At 49.7% G+C, this 20,339-nt stretch overlaps 1 protein-coding gene across 1 annotated transcript in view; it reads right to left on the bottom strand.

Annotated features, from left to right (window-relative positions):
• The window catches only part of CAMKK1 (calcium/calmodulin dependent protein kinase kinase 1), a gene marked incomplete at both ends in the record, with an annotated part of 50,864 nt that overhangs the window by 13,988 nt on the left and 16,537 nt on the right, over positions 1 to 20,339 (bottom strand). Inside the window, 7 exons of the mRNA XM_082294469.1 lie at positions 822 to 875; positions 1,532 to 1,731; positions 13,212 to 13,300; positions 15,247 to 15,268; positions 17,534 to 17,570; positions 18,159 to 18,292; positions 18,851 to 18,902. Of these exons, the coding sequence (XP_082150595.1) occupies positions 822 to 875; positions 1,532 to 1,731; positions 13,212 to 13,300; positions 15,247 to 15,268; positions 17,534 to 17,570; positions 18,159 to 18,292; positions 18,851 to 18,902 (588 nt within the window). The remainder of the gene's footprint in view (positions 1 to 821; positions 876 to 1,531; positions 1,732 to 13,211; positions 13,301 to 15,246; positions 15,269 to 17,533; positions 17,571 to 18,158; positions 18,293 to 18,850; positions 18,903 to 20,339) is intronic.

The following is a 20,339-nucleotide window of genomic DNA, read 5'->3' as shown; positions in this document are numbered from 1 at the left end:
CCCGAATTTACACACAGAGAGAAATAAATAAAATCTCCCCACACACAATAAATCAATTCATTCCTTATTAAAAAATAAATTCAGAGCAGCAGCAGGATCTGTGGAATACATAACTGGACTGGAATACCCTCCTTCATCCAGCCTGCCAGGTGATCATGAACTGCCTCTGCCACCTTCTCTGGCCACTTCTTACCCCAGAGCTGGATGCCTGGTGCCTGTGTGGTGGGAACTGCAGTGGTCTGTGCTTGGACAGAGCTTCAGGTGACGTTCCTGCCCACAGAGACTGTGCAACCTGCTGTACTGCTCATCCTGGGACAGCACAGCTGGGACATGGGGGTCTGGCCACAGGTGAGGGAAAAGCTATGGCAGGACATGGATTGTGCAGAAGGCAGCACTGAAGAGCTGCCTCTGCCAAACTGGACCCCCTGTCAGTCCTAGGTCAGCTTTGGCAGGCAGAGCTTTCTGTAATCTGGTTCCTAAAGCGCTGCAGCAGTTTGGGATCAATCCTACGCCTCTATCCACACTCTGGCTCATTTCTAAATGCAGGCAGTGTGGATAAACCCCCCCACAAACTGCTGGTGGTGCTGCTGATGCTGCTCTGGGTTTGTAGCACAAACAACAGCTCTGCATCCAGGGACCAACACTGGAAATTATCCTTTCCACAGATGACAGCGTCAGCTCCTTCTGATCTGCAGGGGGATTTGTGAGCTTGCTGAAGGTAGGTCTTTGTCTCTAATATTTGCCTTTATTTGGAAAGGAACGAGTCAAAAGCCAGGCAAGACAGAGCAGTGCAGGGCTCCAGCAGCTGGAGGGCAGCTTACCTTCCCATAAACAAAGCAGTACAGGGTGATTCCCATGGCCCACACATCCAGTGCCTGGAAGAGAGCACGAACAGGCAGTAAAGGAGAGGCAACACAGATTATCGGAATGAGCTGGATTTTCCCACCAATTCAGAAAACACCGTTTGCATGGATTTAACATTTTCTATGTCACTTTGAAGTTGGGTTCCTGAGGGCAGCTGTTGCACACCAGAGGAATGAGGGTTGTGCTGGGCCAGGCATTGCCCTGCTGTGACCAGCAATCAGCCCCTTCTTACAGGAAATTCCACCATTCAGGGCTGAACCTCAAAAGTTCTCCAGACAAAAAACTCCCCATTAGACCCTACCCCTATGTCTGCATCCCCACCCTCGGCAGTGCCTCTCACTTTCAGGGAATCAAGATGTGACCTTGGTGCTCAGCAGCCCTCTGTGCCTCTTGATTATTCTGGAAGGGAATCAAAGGCTTCCTCCTTTCCCTTTGGGCAGGGAGAGGGCTCTAGCATGGCTTCTGCCTAGGCAGGGGTCCACAGCAAAGTGTCTGCCCACTGCACAGAACAACCAGTGTGTGTTTTGCCTGGACTGGACAGAATCAGAGCTTCAGTTTTACTGAATGACAACCCTAATTTGTACCACAGTCAGGATGCAGGTGTGGCACTGCCCTTTGTGCCATGCCTGGGGGTCCCAGGAGATGCCAGCTGTGAGCAAAGACCCACCTTTCCACTGAAACTTTTGCCAGTCTGTGAGATGGCCTCCGGTGCCATGAAGGCTGGTGTCCCTGCCGTGCTGGAAAGCTGGGCATCATTCCCTTCAAACTGATTGCTGACACCAAAATCAGCAATTTTGACATGGCCATCATCTCCCAAGAGCAAGTTGGAAGGCTTGATGTCCCGGTGGATGATCTTCTGGTAGTGCACTGAAAAAAAACACCCAAAACCAGGAGCATGGTCTGCCACAGCAGCCAACACACCCAGGGGAAACCTTTCCAGGAGGGTGAAAATAAAGGTGCAAGCTCGGTCACCACACTCCCAGCTGCTGCTGGAAATGGAATGTTGTGGAGCAGGAGGGCCATTTCCTACTGCCATTCCTTTTAGGTACCTCACTGGGACACAATTCTCAGAAGTACATCCAGGAGTTATGCAAAGAACAGACACAAACTCAGGGGAAGCTCAACCAGTGGGAACAAGGAATGCTGCTGCAGAGGGAAAACACTCAAATCCTGCAGATTTACTTGGCCCTATCAGACCAGCTGATGGGTTGGGCCACCTGCTGTATTAAAGGTTTATGTGACCCAAATAAAGAGGTTCACTTTTAGTTCATATATTTTGAAACTGCAGTGCTGTGAAGCTCATCAAAAGGGGCAGAACCACAGGTAGAATGAAACAGGTGATGAGCAGCTGAGTGCTGAGTTCAGCCAACAGCTCAGAAAGCAGTGGGCATTTCCAGCTCAAAAGATGGAATAATGGAGCTCCAAGCTTGGAGCAATCCCCAGCTGGCACTCTTTCTATAGCCAAGCTTCTCAATGCAGCCCACAAACAGAGAAACAACCTCAACTTGCTTTGCATCACCCCAAACCCCCATCCCAGCACAAAGCTCCCAGCCATTCCCACCCCTCCTGCACCCAGAGCCATGGCCAAACCTGGCCCTTCACTCCACGAGGCTCCAGCAAACACTTCAGCTCTGTTTCAGCTCCATGAGGCCAACTGTGGGCACCAGCTGAAGTGCTTGTACATCAAACAAACCCTTGCAAAGAGTTTGGAGGCTGAGATGCACTGAAAACAGCAATAAAAACCACCCCTCTTGTGCAATATTGCAGTTGAGAGACATTTCCAGGCCACGGAGTGAGGCAGGGAGCTGTAGGAAAGTGGCTGATTTCTCAGGAACTTGGAGAACTTTAAAAATAAAAAACCCATCAACTTTCAGAACATGAAATGACCCCAAAAGAAGAACTGTAGAAAACCCAGGAGGACTTCACTGAAGGAGGAAGAGGAAATCCTCTAATCCTGCCCTCCCCAGAGGACCAGGACCCCCTGGCCTCACTCCTCCCCAGCTCCAACCACTGTTTTCACATTTCCTTCTTGCAAACAGAGCATGTTTGTTTTTATACCCCCCCATGAGCACTTTTCATATCTCCAAGGAAATACACACTGGGTGGAGGAAAATGCTGGTCTAACCCTTTCCTGCTTTACAAACCTGACCAACACACTGCCACAGAGGCAGCCTGCCCAATGGAGCTCCCCAGTTTGTGCTTTAGGATCAAGAATGGACAAACTTCGTTTAACTTTCTGCTCTTTTCAAGCCAGCTTTCCAGCAGGCCACGCTTGGGGAGGGGAAGTCACATTTGCAGGTATTTTTTTCTGCAAGGCCCTCTCCTCAGTTTAAAGCACTATTGGGGGATGCTGTCCTTGGCACATTCAAGAGCTGCTCTGGAGATCCAGCAGACAAAAACTTGCTGGAGAGCACCAGTACTTAGATCTTCTTCCAGATGTGCAGCAACTGCGTGGCCAGGCTGTAATGGGAGGCAGTTAATGCTGTAACAGCCTGCCTAGACAGTCAGGATAAACACTGAAACCCTACAACAACAGTAGTTAGGAGGAGACATCTGCTCAGCAGCAGAGCTGGTGGCAAGCTGACATTTCATTATGGTAATATAGGGAGAGCAAATAAGAGTGAGGGGGAAGTGAAGTTTTCCTTCACGAGATGATGAGCTGCCTTTCAGGCAGGTGTCTGGTGCCATGCCTGGTACCACAGGGCTAAAATTCCCAAAGCCTCTAAAAAAAACCCCAAAACAAACACAGACCACATGAATACATCCCTGGAGCTTGGTCTGTGAAAATTAAGGTGAGCAGGCACTCCAGGCTTTTTATTATTTCTTCCTTATAGGAAAGTAAAAAAACCACAAACCTTTTTCTCTATCATACAACCGTGTATTTTGTAAAACACATTCCCTGCCTCTGCATCATCTAATTGAAGTCGAGGAACACCGTGGGCAGTTTTCCAGCTGCCCTGTGTTTCCTCAGTGCCCATCTCTGCTGATCTCCAGCAGGTCTGGACACTGCTGACTGCTGGGACTGTTCTTTGTCAGAAACAAAGAAATTAGAAACACATCCTTTGCAAAAATCAAAGCCAAAATGGCTCATTTGGCCAATGAATATTTGAGTTTCCAGATGAGAACATCCACGTGCACTGGGGACAGTGACAGTCTGACTCAGGTGCTCAGAGGAGAAACTCAGCACAAGTGCCTGCAGGGCTGAGGACCCCAGGAGTGAGCCTGGCCTCTGGAATGTCACATCCCAGGTGCTTTTGAACACCTGGCATCCATTTAAAATAATAACAGACTGGGATGGGAAGGGGACAGATGCAGAGGGGAGGTGGCTGGGCAGGTCTGGGGCGGTGGTGCTGGGAGCAGTGTCCCACCATGCTGCTGTGAGTGACAGCAACCAAAGTCTCCTGCCAGCTGGCTGAAAGGATTCCTGCTATCTGCAAATCCCCTTCCCTGTCCAACTGCCTTGTGCAGAAGCAAGGGCCATGAGGGGAGAAGGACAGGGGATGGGGATGTGCACTGAACAGCAGCTGCTATAAATGAACATCACAGCCACAAAAACTGAAAGAGCAAGTGCTCACATCTGTCACGACATGATTTGGCATGGAGCTGCTAACCTGAAGAAGGCAACCTGAAATCCCTGCTCTGCTCCAAAGAAACACACCTCAAAGTCCCAGCCAGTTGCTGTGGGCATCCTCCCCTGCACAGTTTTCCAAAATTGGCTTTGGGCTTCAAAATGTACAGGCTTATCCTCCCCTGTGCTGTGCCTCACCACCAGTACAGTTCAGCACAGTACAGAGTACAATATTCCCCCAAAAGCATTCCCAAGTCTGCTTGTGGGCAACACACTAAAAGCTGGCTTGTTTGGGAGCTGCAGGAAGGAAGCAGGACTGCTCACCTGCAGGACACCAACACAACTAAACTTGGAAAAACTTCCCAACCCACCAGCTTCTGCTGCCAGTCCAGACCTCTTGCAGATACACATTGCAGGGAGAAAGGCAGGGATCAATTAACTCAGCAGGACTGGCCAAAGGCTGCCTGGATGTGCCTGCAGTGACACACATCACTGCCATGTGCTGCCAAAGGAGCCCAGGGACCAAGCTGTCTTGGGGGAAAGGTGCTGGTTAAACCAGCATGACCTGCACTTCCAGCACAGCCCACGGAGAAACGATGGTGTTGTCCCTGCAGAACTCCAGAGGGAGAGCTGAGCATCTGGGATAGAAAAGCCTACCACCACTGACACCCTCCAGACTGTTAATGACTGTACAGAAGGGACAAGGAGCACAGGACCCACCCCAAGGGGAGTAGGGGACAGCCACAGTCAGTCTAACACAATCACCAGCATAAATTAACCCTCTCATTTCACCATCCTGAAGCACTTGAGAGCAAGCTTCACCCTCTGTAGATTTAAGAGCAGCGGGTAGGAAAGGCACTGTCATTAGCATTAGTTCACTAGAAGCCAGGATAAGAGGTCCCAGAAACAAAACACTTGTCCTGTCCTTGGAATTAAGGACACATCGTGTCACAAAGAGGAGCAGGGCTGCATCAGGCTCGGCAGAGAAGGAAAAACACTTTCAACATATAAATAAAACTCCTAAATGTACTTTAAACAAACATAACCAAAATAATGATCTGCATTGCTGCACTTAAACATGCTCCATGAGAGTCTGGGGATTATTCTTCCTTTAGACCAACTGAAGACCTTCCCTTAGCTCCCTTCATGGGCAACTGGGGCCCCTAAGCTGAATCCATGCCTTTGAGAGAACTTCCAGCTGCTCTGTGTCCTGCTCAAAGAGCAAGGCTCTGGGTTTTTTGCTTGTGACAGCACAGAAAAGTCACAAAGCAGGCAGAGACTGCCCTCAGACCCAGTCCAGCCACGGGGACGTGGCTGCTGGATGCAGGAAGCCTTGGGAAGGACCATCCCATTGGTGCTGCCCTCCCAGACCATGCACAAGGCCACACCAACAGCTGAAAAACACAATTCCCATGCAAATGCACTTGTCTGCACCCCTCCCCAGGTTAAAATCGATGCTGAGCTGCCCAAGTGGAGCACTTTGCTGAAGCTGCTTTGGCAAACTGACAAAATGGCTCCACATGTTGCTTTTACCTGGAAAGGGTTTTGCTCTTAAAGCAGGGGTCAGCAGCTCACCAGAATGACTTCCCTGGGCTCCACAACAGCCTGAACTTCCTGTGCTGACAGACCTGATACAGAGCATCGATTGGTATTTCTTCATAATGAAAACGAAACCACCTAAGATATCACAGAGCCCTTAGGACAAAGTCTGACCATGCAGCGCTCTGTTAAATTTGGTTTTATTAGACCCATTCTTCAGTGGAAAGGTAACACTATTTCAGGCCTATTTGCATCTGGATAACAATCCCATGCATTCCTAGAGCATCACCCGGGCAAAGATCTCAAATGTGTTAGAAATACTTGTTTGTTAATCCTCACAGCCACCCCATGAACAAAGCAGGCAGGGCAGGTGAGTGCCTGTGTACTACATCTTATCACAACTTGTGTTAGAAAGCCTGACCAGGGATATCTGAAGTTATCTTGGTCAAGCCCTAGAGCTCCAGGGTGCTCAGAAACAAGGGAATGATGCCTGAAAGTCTGGTCTGCCTCCTGAACTTGGGCATGGAGCACTATTGCCTAACAACAGCCTGCTGAAGGCTGATGCTGTGGAGATGCAACCTCAAAGGAGGATTCAGAGCTCTCAGGGTATGAGCAATCCTCAGGAAAGGACCATCTGCCTCTGTCCCTCTTGATTTCAGACAGAGCTGTAGCAGGCACGCTGCACCTACTGCAGCTGGCACAAACCTGCACTTGGGTGTTCAAATTCAAGCCCATATGAAACAACTGCCTAAAATAAAAGGTCTCCCTGAAAGTCTGGCTTTTTAGGGCTTTTTGTTTGTTTGTTTCTTCACTACAATGTGTTTGAACTGAGTTGGTAACAACAGCCAGCTGTGGTCCAGTAGATGGGGGTGGAGAAAAGGGTAGATTTTGGGGAAAATCCACCTTTTTGCTGCTGGGCCAGCTGGCTCCTATCTGTACACTCCTATCTGGGTCTCCACAGTTCTGCCACTGCCTCCCTGCTCCATCACTGCTCCTCAGCAAAGCCCTGCTGAGCACATCATTCCTTTCTGCTCAGTCCCTCACCTGCCCTCGGTGGGACAAAACAGCTGTTTCACAAACACTCCTCAATTCCAGATCCCACAGGCTACTCCAGGAATAAACAGGCTTTCCCTTTCACTCAGAGGCAAGTGCCTGGGAACTGTCTGCCAACAAATCCACTAGAAGGGAGTGAAGACCCAGAGGGGGCAGAGATAGAAGTGCTAGAAAGAGATATTGTTCCTTAGTTCTTTTGGAAAAGGTGCTTTTCACTGCATTCCCCTCTGGAAACCTTGGAGCTCCAGGAGGTTAACACAAACTTGCTGAAAGCTCATTTAAAAATTATACTTATAAAACTTTGCAATGCACTGACACATCCTGCTATTTACTGAAGCCAGTGCTGAATTCTGCTTGATTAAAACCAGAATCCTATTCCCATTCAAGGGCAAAAGCAATCCATATGGTGCTACTGCAGAGTCTGCTTAGTATTAGGCTCACATCACCCCTGTAGCAAAGAAATGATTTAACACCCTCCCAAGGAAACTGCTGCGCCACCATCCAGAGCTCAAGACTGCTACTCATCCACAGTGTTCTGCTGAGGCAGGGCTGGAGGACAGGGGTGTTGTGGGCTGTGCAAGGGGAACACCCTTATCCCCTGCTCAGCTCACTCAGGGGCAGGGGGAGGATCCCAGCTGTGCTGTCAGCTCTCTCCACTGTTTTGCTGCTCTCTTGCTGCACCCACAAAGCCTCTGCCACTTGGATAAGTTGCTTAAGCCCAGGTTTTGCAAGGAGGTCCCACACCCTCAGCACCCCCCAGCCCTTTGGAGTAGCTCAGCTTCCCTCTGTGCTCCATCTTCAGCACCCGGCTGAGCACTGAGCTCCTGGCAGAAGGTGCAGTGTGGGTACTGCAGCAGGAGGAGAGAGAGGTAAGCTTGTCAGAGGCTGTCCTTGTGCACCTGTCCTCCAGCCCCCACGAGCACAGCCTGATCACCAGTGGCAGGGGACATGCAGAGCTCCCTGCCATGGCTGCACACACACGCCCGTGTCCGAGGGAGCACAGGGAACGAGGGGAGCAGGGTACAAACAAGCAGCAGGAACTGACACAACAACCTGCACAGGCTGTGCAGGGGCTGCTGCCAACCCCGAGCACAGGCACAGAACTGCATCAAACAACAACAAAAACCAAACTGCCTGATCTTTCTTGAGAGGCTCCAGCACATCTCTCTGATCTGCTCCATCAGCTAATTACTCTCACTCTTGTACAAAGTCCTTATCGATTAGTATCAGCAACACTTGCAGCTCATGAAAGGGTTTTTTGTTTGGTTTTTATCAGCTAAGGAGAGCTTGTCTGCAAGTGATAAAACACAAGCCAGCCTCTCTTCTCCTGGTGGTGTCATTTATAACACCCAGAGCCTTGCAGCTGCATGTGAAGCTCCTCAAACATGCTCTGAGTAGCTCCAAACTTGTACAGGCAAGAGGCAGGAGCAGAGAAGAGGTAGATCCCCATTTCCCACATGGGAGCAAGCAGCTTGCTGGGAATCACGGTAGAGCATGCAGCAGCTCCACCACAGCTCTGCTGACCCACACCAACCTGAGGAACTCACTCCTGCCAAGAGCCAGACCAGATCAAACAAACCATCTGCACCCCTGATGCTTTAGTGCACCCACCCTGGACTTACCCTGTAATAGATATTCTTCAGAAGACACAAACCTGTGTTGGCTCAGTTGTTGGTTTAATTTGCTTAAATTTCCTTTTAAGATAATGGAAATTTTACTCACATATTGATGACCAAGTAGATTAAGTCTTATGTCAGAAAAGCCAGCTTTGAAAAGCCAGACCCTTTGCTAAGGCTCCAGGCTCAGCATGCAGGGCCCTGGGTCACTGCAGTTCTCACTGCAGAGAGCTGCTGCTGGAAAGGTAATTTCCCAATGGCTTTAGCTGCATGTCATTACCCTCCCTTCAACCCCATAGCTCAGAGGAGGTGAGCCTTCCTCTGCAGAGCAGAGACCAAAACTGTGAGAGGGCAATTGTGGACTTTTACAGAGAATGCAGGAAATAAGGTTTTTTCTTCTTCAGCCACACTGACAGAAACTGTTTTAGCTTCTCGTGACTCGAATACTGAGCTTGCAGCTCCACAGCAGCAGGGACAGTCACGGGGCTTCACCTGGACTGTACCAGTCAGCAGGGTTTTCCCCTGGGTCACACAGTGTTTTGCACTGAGTGTCTGCTCCTGGCCTGTGTCACAGCCAGGCTCCTGCTTAGACAGCTCTTTCATCTGCTTATTCTTATTCCTTACTCAGGCTCTTACTAAATGAAGATACTCGTGTCCCAGTCCTAAAATCAAACTGGGAGACCTGCCTGGCATATCTCTCATGTCTTTTGATGAAGCATGATGACTGCACACCCATTTCTGCTGAGCATCTCTAGGAAAGCAAAGTTTGCTGTACTACAAGGGAGACTGAAGTTTAAATAAGCCCAGCCAAGCACTACTAGAGAGGAGTTACAAGTGGAAAGGGAGGCAATTGCACATATCCCTAATTCACAGAGATGCTTAAGCACATACTTTAGTTAATGACTCAAATAATCCAGCAAACTTTCTCATCCAAAGCACTCGAGCACACTCTGGAATTACCACTCCAGTGGTACTTACACACACAGAGGCCAGCCTGCCTCCCCAGTTCCTGAGGGGGTGTGCAGGGCCAGCAGTACTGGGGAAGCCTTGAAAGTGGGAGCAAAATCACTTTCCTTTGCAGGGCCCATTTCACCAGGAACCAAATAGAAGTTTGCATGTGCTTCAACAACTGCTGGCACAGCCCACACCACAGAGCCCAGGTCTAAGACAGGTGCACTAAAACAGAGCACATGAATCAGTAGTATCACCATGCCTGAACTCAAAATATATTCCCAGCACTGCAGGGGCCAGAGGAAGGGAGACTCAACCATGGGCAGATCTCCCTGACTCTCAGCCCTTGAACCTGTTTCTTCCCTGCTCAGTGAACAAGGCTGGGACTGTGCTTGTATCACAGTGCACTCCTGGCACTAAACACACTAAACCCAGAAACCCAGCCAAAAGCAGGTGACAGCACCGTGCCACTGCCTGGATCAGGGAGCTCCTGGCTCTCTCCAGGGCACTGTCCCTGCCTCCCACCCTGCCTAAGCCAGGCTTCCCACCCAGCTCTCATCACCTGGACCACTTCCTCCCTCCAAACTTCCCCCACAGCCAGCCCTCTTGCAGGAGGCCTCCACCCCAGGCAAACTCCATGTGGACCAGTGAGTCCAGTCCCCACAGACACACAGTGGTCACGGACCACGTGCCACCACCAGTGATTTAAGAGGTCAGCCCACATCTCCCACCACCTTGGCTCCTGCAGCCCCTTCCTGCTCACCACTAACGCCTTTCAGGCTCCAACAGGAATCCAGCTTGCAACTTCTAATAAAATCCAACCAGCAATGATGCATTTGCTGCTGTGATGACTGCGAGCTTCAAGCAGCTGCATGGTTATCGAGCCTCCCAAATTACACAACAATTATGGATGCTTACATTAAAATTACCTTGCAATCTCTGGATTGCCTGGCAACACTTTTCCTTCAGCATTCACAAACGGAGCACTTTTCCTCTTAATTATATAATAATTGCAATGCATTTACCCAGCAGTTCAGAGAGAACACAGTTTTTAACTTTCATTTGCTAATAAAATAAGTGGTTACTCAATGGCCCAAAATAAAGCATCCTATTGTTCCTGTTGCTGGAAGTGCTTGGGCATCCTGTAATTTATAGCTGAATTTCACTCCCTCTGCTTAAGACTACACACACTTCGCTGGGTTGTTGGTTTGTTTTCTTTTTCTATCTAGTAAACTCAAAATTTCCTCTGAGCAGGAACTGTTCCTGCAGCAGCATCCAGCACAGCAGAGCTTGGATCTCCCAGCTGAGGCACAGAGGTTCTGCTGCAGTCTGAATGCTAATGGGAATATAAAAAGCTGCATCTTCACCCTTCAAGCTCTACTCAAAGACAGTCTTGAGATTCCCATTCATATATTCACTTCTACCAACTTTCTGGGGTGACCTGACTAATTTTGACAGCACCTGGAAGCTTCTGGACTGTCAGACTTGCAAAGACTGATTTTATTCCCTGCTGGTTTTAGACAAAAAACGAGGTGGTGCTGCATTTCAATGTGGAGAGGGACTGAGACCCTGCAAACCATGTTCCTGTGCCTCAGCAAGGCTCATCATGCTCAGAGACTTGTTCTCTCTCAGTGGTTGAAGCCAGGTGAGTGATTCCTTCTGGTTTAAACTGGCTACCTCATTATTTTGTTTGCTATCCCTCGGTTACTGTGTTTTTAGAGAAAAAACACTAATTTCCTGTCCAGCACTTCCCTGATACATAGGATTTTACAAGCCTCTGCCATAGCACCCCTCCCCAAGATAATTTTCCAGTCTTAAGAGCTTTGGTCATATCTCTGTACATAAGATATGCCAGGACCATCCTGATCATCCCTCTTGGGCCTCAGTTCTAGGGAGCTGTTTCTACAACAGGCTGAGCCAAGTTGCACATAATACTCAGGATACTCCTTGTCTGTACCTAAGAGCTCTTAGAGATCCAAATAACTGCATAAGAACATTTTCTACTTTCTTCTTTCTTTCATTCCAAATAACTCCCCAAATCTTGTTACCCTTGTTACATGTCACTAAGTAATGGGCTGGCATTTTCAAGAGAACTATCCAGAATAATGCCCGAGTGAGAAGAGATAGTTTAGAGCCCATCACATTGCACATATTTTCAGTGTTGTTTCTTCCCCTCATGCATTACCCTGCAGTCAGCAACACGAATTTTTGTCTGTCATTTTATCATGCCATCACTTGCTCTCATGGCATTTTCCTGCCAGTCTTCCCAGTCACTTCTAACAACGACTGTCCTGAATAACTCAGTGCCATCATCAAACTCTCTTACTGTCCTCTACTCTTTTTCTGGTCATTTAGGAATACACTGAACAACCCAGCCCACATTATGGATTCCTGTTTAACTGTACTAGTGACTTTTCTCTGTTGTGAAAGCTGAATTCCAACTTTCCTGATTGTCTAGTTATTAATCCACAAGAGCCCATCCAACCCAAGAGACTTAGGAGCTGCTTTATGAGCTACTGTTAATGGATCTAATCAAAAGCTGTCTGGCAATTGAAACACAAGGTAAAAACAGGATCCCCTTATCTACATACTGCTGTCTCCTCTGGAAAACAATCCCACCTGCAAGGTGGGAATGGCCTCTGCAAAAGCTGTGCTGCCTCTTTCTCCCCAAATTCACCACAGGCAATTCTTGAGTGTATCAGTGTGCAGAGGAAGCAGTCAGTGGTGAGAGCACCAAACTCACAGAGGCTGTTTGCAAGGAGGACACCAGGACCAAACAGGCACAGAGCCAAGCTCAGCTCACCAGCAGCTGAGGTACAGAAACAGTAACTGCTTTCAGTTAAGACCATTCCACCTGGTGTCTTTAACTCAGGGACCCCTCTTTGCTCACCCCTGCCAGGTTCATGCCAGCAGGGACATGTCAATGACAATGGGGTCAGAAAAATCCCTGCTGTCATTCACAGACCTATTGTGACCTCCCCATACTCTGCAGAACAGCCACTCAGCAGTGAATCTGGCCTCAGCCACATGGGGACAAGGTGTCACCAAAAAAGGTGATGATATTCAAACAGGCTACAAAGAGGAACCCTGCTCTGGAGTCTGGGCAGAGCCTGGGAACACACTTGATCCACCACCTCGCTGGGAGGGCACAGCAGTGCTGGACTCTCATCACCCACAGCCCTGAGTGACAGGGAGCCATTCAGATGGATTCTGCAAATCCACAAGGACAGACACCCCCCCCGTGCTGCTCAGTAGCTCTGCCATGGCCAGTGCTTGCCCTGCAAAGCTGGAGACAGGAATTTGTTCCTTGACTGACTCAGTCCATGAGACTGCAAACACTCACTTCCTGGCTCTGCTATTGCCTTCAAGGACAGTCTCCAAAAAGAAATGGAAGAAAAAAAGAGAGGCACTATTTCCCTAATGTCCTTTCTAAGGGTTCTGTGACACTTACTGGGTAAACCCGAGCTGAGTGGGGCCACCTCAACAGCAACCCCATCACAGGCAATCCAAGGGGACCTCTGGCTCATCCAACACCCCCCCAGTGTCGAGATGCCCCTCCCCAGCTGTGCAGGGGCTGAGGCACAGCCTCTGCAAAGCACTGCCAGTGCTGGGGTACTCACAGTACTCGATGCCCAGCACGATGTCTCGGAAGTAGAGCCGAGCCTGCTCCTCGCTGAAGGGCTGCTCACTGGGCACCTCCATGACAGGCCTGTGGGGAAGAGGGACAGCAGCTCAGTGCTCTGCAGCATGGCAGCAGCACCCCTTGCTGCAGGAGTATGTTCTCCATCACCACGGCCCAGCACTGAGGGCCAGGCTCCCGAAAGGCTCTGGGTGCTGTGACACAGGATGGAGGCGTGTCCATCCTTTCTGGACGTGGTGATGCTTTGGTTACTGAGCCTGGCTAGTGATGGGTGGTATTGCATAGTCCCTGAGCCAGCACGAGCCACAGAGCCCTCATAATCATCAGGATTAACTGCTGATGTCTGCACAAAATAAGACAAACACTATTCACTGACAGTCCTAATGGGAGAAGAACAAAGCTGGACCTGGCCTTTGGTTTCCTGCTAAAGCTGCTGATGGCTGTGAGCACCAGCATTCCCATGAGATCCCAGGCAGCAGCGGGGCCAGTGCCTGTTGCTGTGCACTGGATGTCCTGCCAGCTGGGAGCTGGGGCTCAGTCCTGGTGCAATATCATTGTGCAGCTGGTCTACACTGAGGCAGAGTCTAGACATGAACCACTAGCTCAAAGGTTAAATGGAAATATTTTCAGTGCATTGTGCTAAACTGCTTTGAAAGCCTATTTAGCTGCTCAGGGTTCAGCCACCACCAGAGCTCAGCCATTCAGCCCTGAACAGCCAAGGTTACCTGGTCAGCTTCTCCTCTCCTTTCCTTTGAATGCCACCACTGCTGAGGGATGCACAGTCTCCTCTAAAAGCCTCTCTTCTGCCTGTGCCTGCTGAAAGCTGAGGGCAAAGAGGCTGTAAGAGCTAGTCAGAATCTCCTGTTCCCCTGTGGATGAATGGCTGGGGCTAAGGACTTTGTTGCCCTGGGGGCTAATCCTGCCTGTGCTTGGCAGCTTGGCTTTGCATTTGGACATACGTCCACTGACTGGACGAGTGAGTGCTCCTGAGACATCATCCTGGCAAGCCAAACCCTGGCAGAGAACAGCCCCATTGCCAAAAGCAGGCTCTGTGATTCTTCCCCTCAGCACCCAGCAGCAAATCCTTCCTGCAGCATTTCCCTCTTCTCCCTTGCTGCCCATCTGATTGATGACCTTCATCTCCCACTTGCATTTTCCTGCCACTGCCTTCCCTCCCTCTTTTATGCACATTTTTCTGTTGCTGAAACCAGGGGGAAAGTGTGAGTGCTGACAGAAATAATGTGAGGGCTGGCAGAGTCACTAATGGAGTCTAATTGCCTCCTGCCAGAGGCAGCCAGGCTGCACTTGGATGAGCCACAGGTTCCGTGGCCTCAGCTGTTTACAGGACCTCCCCCAGCTACAAGACAGGCATCAGCCTGATCACCAGGGAGACTGGGGAGCCTCTTGCCAGCAACCCACTGGAGCTGGCAGCTTGTTCATGGGGCCAGAGAGAAAAATAACCCCTTTGGGTATCTCCTCCATCCTGGACACAGCAATCATGAGCTCACTGGGACTGCAGAGCTGCAGAATCAGTGCAGGTGTAGCAAAGGCCAGTGAGGAACGTCTCACCACCATATCCCTTCTTCTACTATGCAAAAGAAATGTGCCAACAGAACAGCCTCCCGTGAGAGGTTACTGCTGACGGCAAAATAAGGCAGCAGGTGGCAAGTAAATCTTGAAGCAACCACACACCCCTTGTGTCAGAGGAAGCCACAATGTGGCTGGAACCCAGCAGAATATTCCTATTCAAACCTCTTCTTCCAGGCACCTGATAAGGAATTGTCATAAAATTTGTTTTCCAGATCAGAGTCTGGCACCAGGATGTGTCTTCCCAGCACATTTCTATTCACCACATCATTCCAGGCTGTAGCAGTGCAAAGACAACTCCAGCTGGGTTTTGCCTCCCCTGCAGACAGGGTTTGCCCCTCTGGACATACCAAACCTCCATTTCACACAGGAAGCTGATGATGAACACCAAAACTTTCAACAGAAGGGATCCCAGGAGGGCTACTTACCCTTTCCTCATGAGGTCAAACACTGCAAGAAAAGGAAATAAACCATGAATGAATGAGAAGAGCAGCCCAGGCTTGTTTGTTATTCATCACCTACAAAAACACATCCATTCCCATACCTGCAAAATCAATTTATCTCCACTCATTTCTCTTCCCTCACCCATGACAAGGACACCAGAGGATGCAAAATGAAAATATTCATCTCTTCAGCACAGAAAAATATCCTCCCCCCGCCAGTTCCATACAGGGAGACAGCGGGTGCTAATTTATCAGCCACGGTGCTGCTGCTCTGGGTGTCAGCCCTCGTTGATTTGAGCCCTGTTGTACCTCCAAGGGAGGGTGTTTGGTGTGATATTTCTGCTAAATTGCTGATAGTGAAGGAGATGCTGTAAGAACATGCTGCTCCATTTCTGCTGTGTCAATCAGCAGCACAGCTACAGCTCTGTCAGAGCCAAACACTCCCTGGCGGGAGCGACTAAAGAGGATTTGCTGGTGTGAGTTGAGGTTTGCAGAGCACATGAGTTTGTGTGTCTGATTAGGGCGTTGGGGGAAAGTGTTCTTCTGCTCTGCCCTGTTCTGCAAACAGGAGAAGGATCTGCTTTTATGTAGAGTAGGACAGCTCTCTCCCCATGAATTATATGGGGATTTTTTGCACTTCTCAAAAAATCTGAGCAAATCCTCTCCCCAGAGCACCAGAGGAGTGGGACCCTCTGAAGGTACAAACACAACAGGGCAGCCTGAATTGGCTCGTCTTGCCCTCCAGGTGGAAGAAGCTGCAGCTCGTGGAAGCATTTCCTTATCCAACCACCCTCTACCTCTGCAGGTTCCTCAAAGCTTGCTGACATCCCATCCCAGACCCCTTCCCAGTGACCACACAGCCAAGTGTTCACAGCAGTGCCTGATCCCAGCAGTCATGGGCAGAGAGCAAACTGCACTTCCTCTAGACCTGCTTTGCACTGGGGGGCACTTTGGGAAGGAGAAAGGTGCAGCTATCATCAGCTGGGTCAGCAGCAGGAGGGAGCAAACCCACTTGCAGGAGGTTCAGTCCTGAGCAACACTTGAGCATCCACAGCTTCTCCTTCTGCCAAGGGAACTGCAAAGGCAGGAGCATGCTGAGCCTGAACTACTCATGGGATCCCAGAGAGAGGAAAGGGGTGATGGAATATGGACAACAGGGACATGGCCACTGCTCATCACTCAGGGACCAGCACAACCTCCATTGGGACCAGGAGATACCCCACCTGTTCTGCTGCTATTGCTGGGACAGTTCTCTTGCTCCACAGGTAGAGCTTGGTTTAGCTTTGGCAGTTTTTTTCCCTCTGCAGCTTTCTACTTCATCTCTCCCCTTTCCTCCATCCCCAGGAGTTCAGGTCTTCAAACAACAGCCTCAAGCACCCTCCCCACCACGAGTGCCATCACTTTGAGATGCTGCCAGATGCCACTGGAGCTTCAGCCCAGAGGGAAAAGTGCTCTTTCAAAGGCAAATTGCTTCATTTGCTAGGCAGAGTCCTCCTTCAGGGCAGCTTCAAAAGTGTCCCATAATTATTTCATGAGGAGCAGCCTTTGAACCTGCTTCATCAGGAAACAGTTCAGGGAAGCACAGATGTAAAAGGGTCAGTCAGCCCCTCCTCTGGCCTATCTCAGAGGGCACCTCAGGGCCCCCCAGGCCTGTCTCTCAATGTTTTACCCAAATGGGGGTTAGGTTGTGGCTGGCACTTTCAGGGTTTGGAGGAGAGGAAGACAAAATGAGTGGAATTCCCTCGCCCTCTACATAAACACCCAGTCAGGCATGGCTTCCCCACCAAAGGCAGGAGTGCTGCTCCCTTAGGAGGTGCTGAGGCTCAGCAGGGTGGTCAGTGGCTCTGCAGGGGCAACAGGGAACAGCCCCAGACAGGACTGGAGCGATTCTGGAGTCACTACCACTATCCACAGCCTACAGAAGTCTCATAGCAGGAGGACAAGGAAGCCATCCTGCACCCGTCCCTTCCCTCCTGGCTCTGGGACCGGAATCAACTCCAGAGAGGGGAGGGCAGAGCAGCTGTCAGGTCTTTTTAGTGTCCCCATGGCAAAGAGATGTGCACAGCTGTACTGACACAAGGTTGCCTTACCCTACTGCACGGGGCCTTTCCATCCCAGCTGCATTTACAGGCGTTTTAACTTTGCAGAAAAAAATAAGTCTGCTGAAGTTGGCACAAGTTTCCTCCCGTATTGACCCTGAGTCCTGGTACGTGTCACTTGCATCACTAGGCCTAAGCCCAGATGGTTCTGTTAGCTTATGAGACTCACATACCCATGTACAAGTTGTCCTCTGCAGGATCATCAAGGACCTGAGAGATAACAGAGAAATAAGGGGGAAGAGGAAAAAAGTGAAAAACAGCAGGAAAAAAGATTTTTAAGCAAGTAACACTCCCAGTACACTGTGCTGAGCTGCAGAGCACTGAGAACAGCTTAGGCTAATATTTAGAGAGTCCTGCAGAGAGTAGGGTTTTGAAGGACACAGATTTCCCTGTCTTCAGAAAAATCTGGGCTTCTGCCTGTATTTGGAGAAACAGCCTACCAATAAAGGCACTGCTTGTCCTAACCTGACCTCAGTCAATAATGAAAATGGCACCAAAGCCTTGCACTTGTGCACCTTCCCAGGCTTGTCTGCCCCCAAGTTTCAGTGATCAAAGCTTACTGCTATTTCTACCAGCACAGTGAGCTGCCTTCTCCTGGGCACCAGCCCAGAGCCCAGGGTGAGTGTGCAGTTTGTCCTACACAATCAGTATGACTTTGCTTGGAATCACCAGCCTAAATTTCTCAGCATCTATTTTAAACCAATTCTGGCTGAAGTAGGAGCAGCTGAAGAAAAATCCTCTTTTTGCAATACCAACCAGACTTATTTCAGCATAGCTTAGGGTGGAGAAGCAGCTCACCTCTATCAGCTTAACGATATTGATGTGGTCCAGCTTCTTTAGGATGGCTATTTCCTGATAGACTCTGTCCAGGGGTGCCATGGGTTTGGGCTGCTCTCCGGAGGATGCTTTTGACCCTCTGGGAGGAGGCCGACCTGCAAGTGTGACAGGACAGTGAGGAATTCCTGCACACAGGATGAGCAGCCACTGGCCCCTCTGCAGATACCTCCAGCTGTTCTGGAAGATCTCATCACCTTGTTCTCATCCCAAAGCATTGCAGTCTCCCACATGGAACTGAGATCTCCAAGTCCCATTCAGACCAGCTGCTCCCAGCTGCCCAGATGGGTCTGGGGCATCCCACGGCCCAGCCTGGACCCAGGTGCTATCCCAGGGGTAGAAGAGACTCTGAAAGGAGGGGGACTACCTTGCTTAACTTCCAGTGCTTAATTAGGCTTCATAAATGGTGAACATGGAAGAGTCACCACTTCAAAGAGATTCACAAAAATCAGAGCCAGGAATCTCATTACTGAGTGTGTTGAATTTCCCTGTGGCTGTATCTGCCCCCTCACCACCCACTGCATTTTAACCAGCTCCCAACTACATGGGCAGCTTTCATAGGAGGTCAAGTTCTGAAGTCCTTGCAGACAATGTTTCTACAGAGAGATTGGGCTGAGGGAGGACAACAGGCAGACCTCTAAATGTGAGATACCCACGTGGAAATCCATACTGCTTCAAGAGCTTCTTTTTGGAGAGGACTTTCATAGCCTGGAGGAAGAAGAAAAAGCAGTGTTAAAACTGAACATAAGCCAGAGAGCTGATTGCTGTGACCTGGGAGTCTGCTGGGCACCAGGGACTGGCTCAGGGCTGCTCCTCAGCCCAGAGAAGGCTCCTGGTTAGTGGTGGCTGCAACAGACAGACCCTGACCCAGGCTTTCCTAAAAGCACTGCTAACCATCTGTTCTGTTCATTTTTCACCATGAAAGGTTTTGATTTATTTTCAAATGGACAAAGAAAAAGGAGCCCAATTTCTGCACTTGGGGCAGAAGCTTGAGGGAAGAGGTGGGTGCCTCTGGCTGACCCATTGTTTTGGATGATGTTATGGCCATGCTTCAGGTCAGAGCCACTTCAAGGCTGCTTCATCTTATGTTTTGTCTTGTCAGGGGGTATAATTAGGAAACTGAACCCAGGCAGCTGAGGCATGGGAAAGGGGCAGGGTAATTCTTCCTGCCATGCAGCTGGCATTAGCATAGTGGCAAAAGGCAGTCTGAATTTAATAAACAGTCTTTGTGCTTCCATCTGCTCTGTGCATTAATAACCTTTTGGAGGGCTACTCAAAGCCCCTGAGTGGCCCAGCAGATGAAAACTTAATGAGAAAACAGCTCATGGCACAATTTGCTTAGGAAAACAGTCTGTGCTTCCAGAAGCTGGGATGGTCACTCGCTCCTTCCCCTAGCCTAAGCAGTTACTCTTATTAATAAAGCATCCAATATGTAATTCACACTGGAGTGATCCCTACAAAATCCAACTAACCAAGGAGTCCTGCAGGACACAGTCAAACGTCCAGGAATTCTGCATTAATACCACAGAGGCAGGGTCTCTGCCCACTACCTCTTTTCAGCACACATACCAGGAACAGGTCCCCAGACCCATTTCAGCAAGCTCCTTCCCAAGTGCTTTTCCTGGCAATGATGGCACCACATGTCCAAGCATCCCCACCTCCCATTAGTGCTCCCACTGCAGACAGGTTCATGGCTCGCTGAAAGGATTGTTATTTTTGGTACTGATCCAGTGAAATCCTCTGGATTTGCACCCGTGTAATTGACAAGAGACACTGTGCAGTGTCTCAATCCTGCCTGACAGCTCCAAACCAACTGTTGGAAATGATGGTGTTGAGAGACAGACTCAGAAGTGCTTATCTCTGACTTAGCACAGCTCTGTGTCCAATACAGGCAGCCAAGTGACTCATGGTCTGCTGAAAGAGGATCCAAGATGTGCACAGCCACCTCCAAATACGGCCAGGACCAAGCCTGGAGGACTTCCTACGCTCCCCACTTTTATCTCTGCATAATGAAAATTTATGAGAAAAATCAAAGGAATCAGTACATCCATTTCTCTTTCAACCATTGCCAACCCAGGAGGAGAAGGCTTCTCTTGCTCCAATCCCATCTTGAGTCCTCGCTGCCTTCTGGCAAGGAGCTTTAGA

This window comes from Coloeus monedula (genome assembly GCF_965178545.1).
Source record: "Coloeus monedula genome assembly, chromosome: 20".
NCBI classification, from domain to species: domain Eukaryota; kingdom Metazoa; phylum Chordata; class Aves; order Passeriformes; family Corvidae; genus Coloeus; species Coloeus monedula.
The sequence above is the reverse complement of the archived record's forward strand: the minus strand, read 5'-3'. Positions and strand labels throughout refer to the sequence as shown.